Genomic DNA, 2,277 nt, shown 5'->3' with positions numbered 1-2,277 from the left:
GCGCCCCCCTCCCCACAGGCTGGGATCATTTTCTACAGTCAGGAAAGGTACTTCCGCCACGTGCAGCAGGCCGCCGCTATGGGCCTGGAGAAATTCAGCAATGACCCAGTGTTGCAGTTCTTCAAAGCCTATGGAGTCCTCAGGGAAGGTAAGGACTCAGCGGTGTTGGCCTCCTGATCCCAGGCACGAGCCAGCCTTAACGCTCTGGCTCCCCCTGGAGGCCTGATACATCCTAGCACGAGTCCCATGGAAAGGGTCTCACTTCCAGGACTGGCTTCCCAGGTTCATCCACAGAACCTGTGTAATCCCTATCTACTGAGAGTTGGCAGAGGCCTCGGAGTTCATAGTCCCCGCTCTCCATCTCGGTTTCCTGATCTGGAAAGTGATTGGTTAGAGAAGTGACTGTGTAACTGCCCAGCTAATCCCAGGCTTGGAAGCCTAGAGCTGGTGGTGCAGGAAAAGAAGTGGTAGGCGTAGGCGTGGGTGCAGGCAGGGACAGTCCGGGCGCAGAGAGAGAAGGGTGCCTCTTCAGGTGCTGACTCACTGACATCCAGGCGACTTGGCCTGAGGGCTGATGGAGCTGTTCCTGGCCCATGCGAGGCCCGCAGAAGGATGAAGGTAACTGGTGTCTGAATGCCCTGAGGTTATTCTCCGGAGCTGACCTCCCGCCAATAATCCCAGGCTCCCAGGTACCCCGTGTGTCCTCACAGCGACACCTCTCAGCTCCAAGCCCTCCAGCCCTGGTAGCCTGGACCTGTAGCCCCTTCAGGGAACTCAGGATCCTGGGGACTTTTCAGGCCAGTTAGTCCCGTTTCTGGGTCAAGCTGTGTGGATGCCCAGCTATGGCTGAGCTTTGCTAGGGCTCGCCGCAGTCTCCTGTCCTCCATGGCTGGAGCCTGCGAGCGTGTAACCACGTGGCCTCTCTTTGCAGAACGCATCCAGGATGCCATCAGTGACCTGGAAGGTATCAGCCATCACCCCCACGTGTCCCTGTGCTCCACCATGGCCCTCATTTACGCTCACAAATCCTGTGAGACCATTGGTGAGTGGTGCCACGCTCAGCCAGGCTGGGCCCGACGGGACAAAGAAAGACCCTCTCTGGACACAGCCTGCCAAGGGCTGAGGGAGAAGGGTGTGCCCTGGGGACTGTGCAGTTGCTGATGGCCAGCGAAGAATGGCTGCTGCCTCCCCACCACTCGGACACCTCACAGAAGACCCCAGGCCCAGTCGAACTGAGTGGCAGCAGGCAGAGGGGACAGTGGAGGGGTCCTCCCTCCAGATCCCAAGAGTTGAGGAAACATCCTTCTTTTCTTTGCCAAGATCTTGTTAGAAAAACCAATCCAATATAAATAATTCTATCCCTGGGTCAGATCCATACCCTACTGGTTAAGGGAGACAGATACCACACAGCCAACTGCAGTGTGAATCAAGCCCTGCTGGCTTGAAAAACACTCCAAAGGGACAAGCAGGTTGCGTAATAGTTTTATCACTGGACTCCCACATGGTCAACGGTGGTTCGAGTCCCAGACACAGAAGCTTGAGACTCACACCAGATGCATGTGTGTGCATGCCCAAGATCCCAAGAAGAGATTGGAGGAGAAGGGATTGTGGCGTGACATACCCCCCATGGGGTGATTTCTTACTTTCTGTCTCTTTGTCTCTATCTCTCTCCCTGGTGAACACTATAGTAAAAAATCTCTCCAAAAGAAAAACACTCCAGACACAGATGTGTGCATGCCCCCAGTCCTGACAAGACAGAGAAATGGAAGAGGTGATATTGCAGTGGGACTATGCCCCACTAGGGGGTGCTTTCTACCTTTCCCTCGCTCTCTGTCCCTCTCTCTCTCTCTGTCATACCCTCTGGCAGTTGAAAAAAAGTAAATAGTTAAGTAAATAAATGTCCCTAATCTCAGAAGTCAAGGAAAGGGCTGATCCTGTAGCCAGATCCATGGGGGCTAGCAGGTGGTATGGTGGTTAACGCACTGGACACCCTCACATGGCTGACCACAGTTCAAGTCCTGGACCTGGTGGCTTGCTTTCTCACCTTCCCTCTCCCTCTCTCTCTCTGATCCATTTTTTTTTAATGAATGAATAGATAAAATTAAAAATTCTTTTTTTTTTTTTTGAGAGGTTTTTGCTATAGGGTGCATGCATTCACCAGAAAGACAGAGAGACAGAAAGTGAGAAATCACCCCCCAGGGGGGATGGCCACACCGCAATCCCTTCTCCTCCATTCTCCTCTCGGGATCTTGGGCACGCACGCACACGCGCCCAGCG

General features: G+C 53.8%; 1 protein-coding gene across 1 annotated transcript in view; it reads left to right on the top strand.

The window, feature by feature from the left end:
* TTC21A (tetratricopeptide repeat domain 21A) overlaps positions 1 to 2,277 on the top strand; it is a 51,309-nt gene that overhangs the window by 2,748 nt on the left and 46,284 nt on the right. The window contains exon 3 of the mRNA XM_006161346.3: positions 932 to 1,042. Coding sequence (XP_006161408.1) covers positions 932 to 1,042 — 111 coding nt within the window. The remainder of the gene's footprint in view (positions 1 to 931; positions 1,043 to 2,277) is intronic.

Source organism: Tupaia chinensis, unplaced genomic scaffold (genome assembly GCF_000334495.1).
Source record: "Tupaia chinensis unplaced genomic scaffold, TupChi_1.0 Scaffold138441_1, whole genome shotgun sequence".
NCBI classification, from domain to species: domain Eukaryota; kingdom Metazoa; phylum Chordata; class Mammalia; order Scandentia; family Tupaiidae; genus Tupaia; species Tupaia belangeri.
The sequence above is the reverse complement of the archived record's forward strand: the minus strand, read 5'-3'. Positions and strand labels throughout refer to the sequence as shown.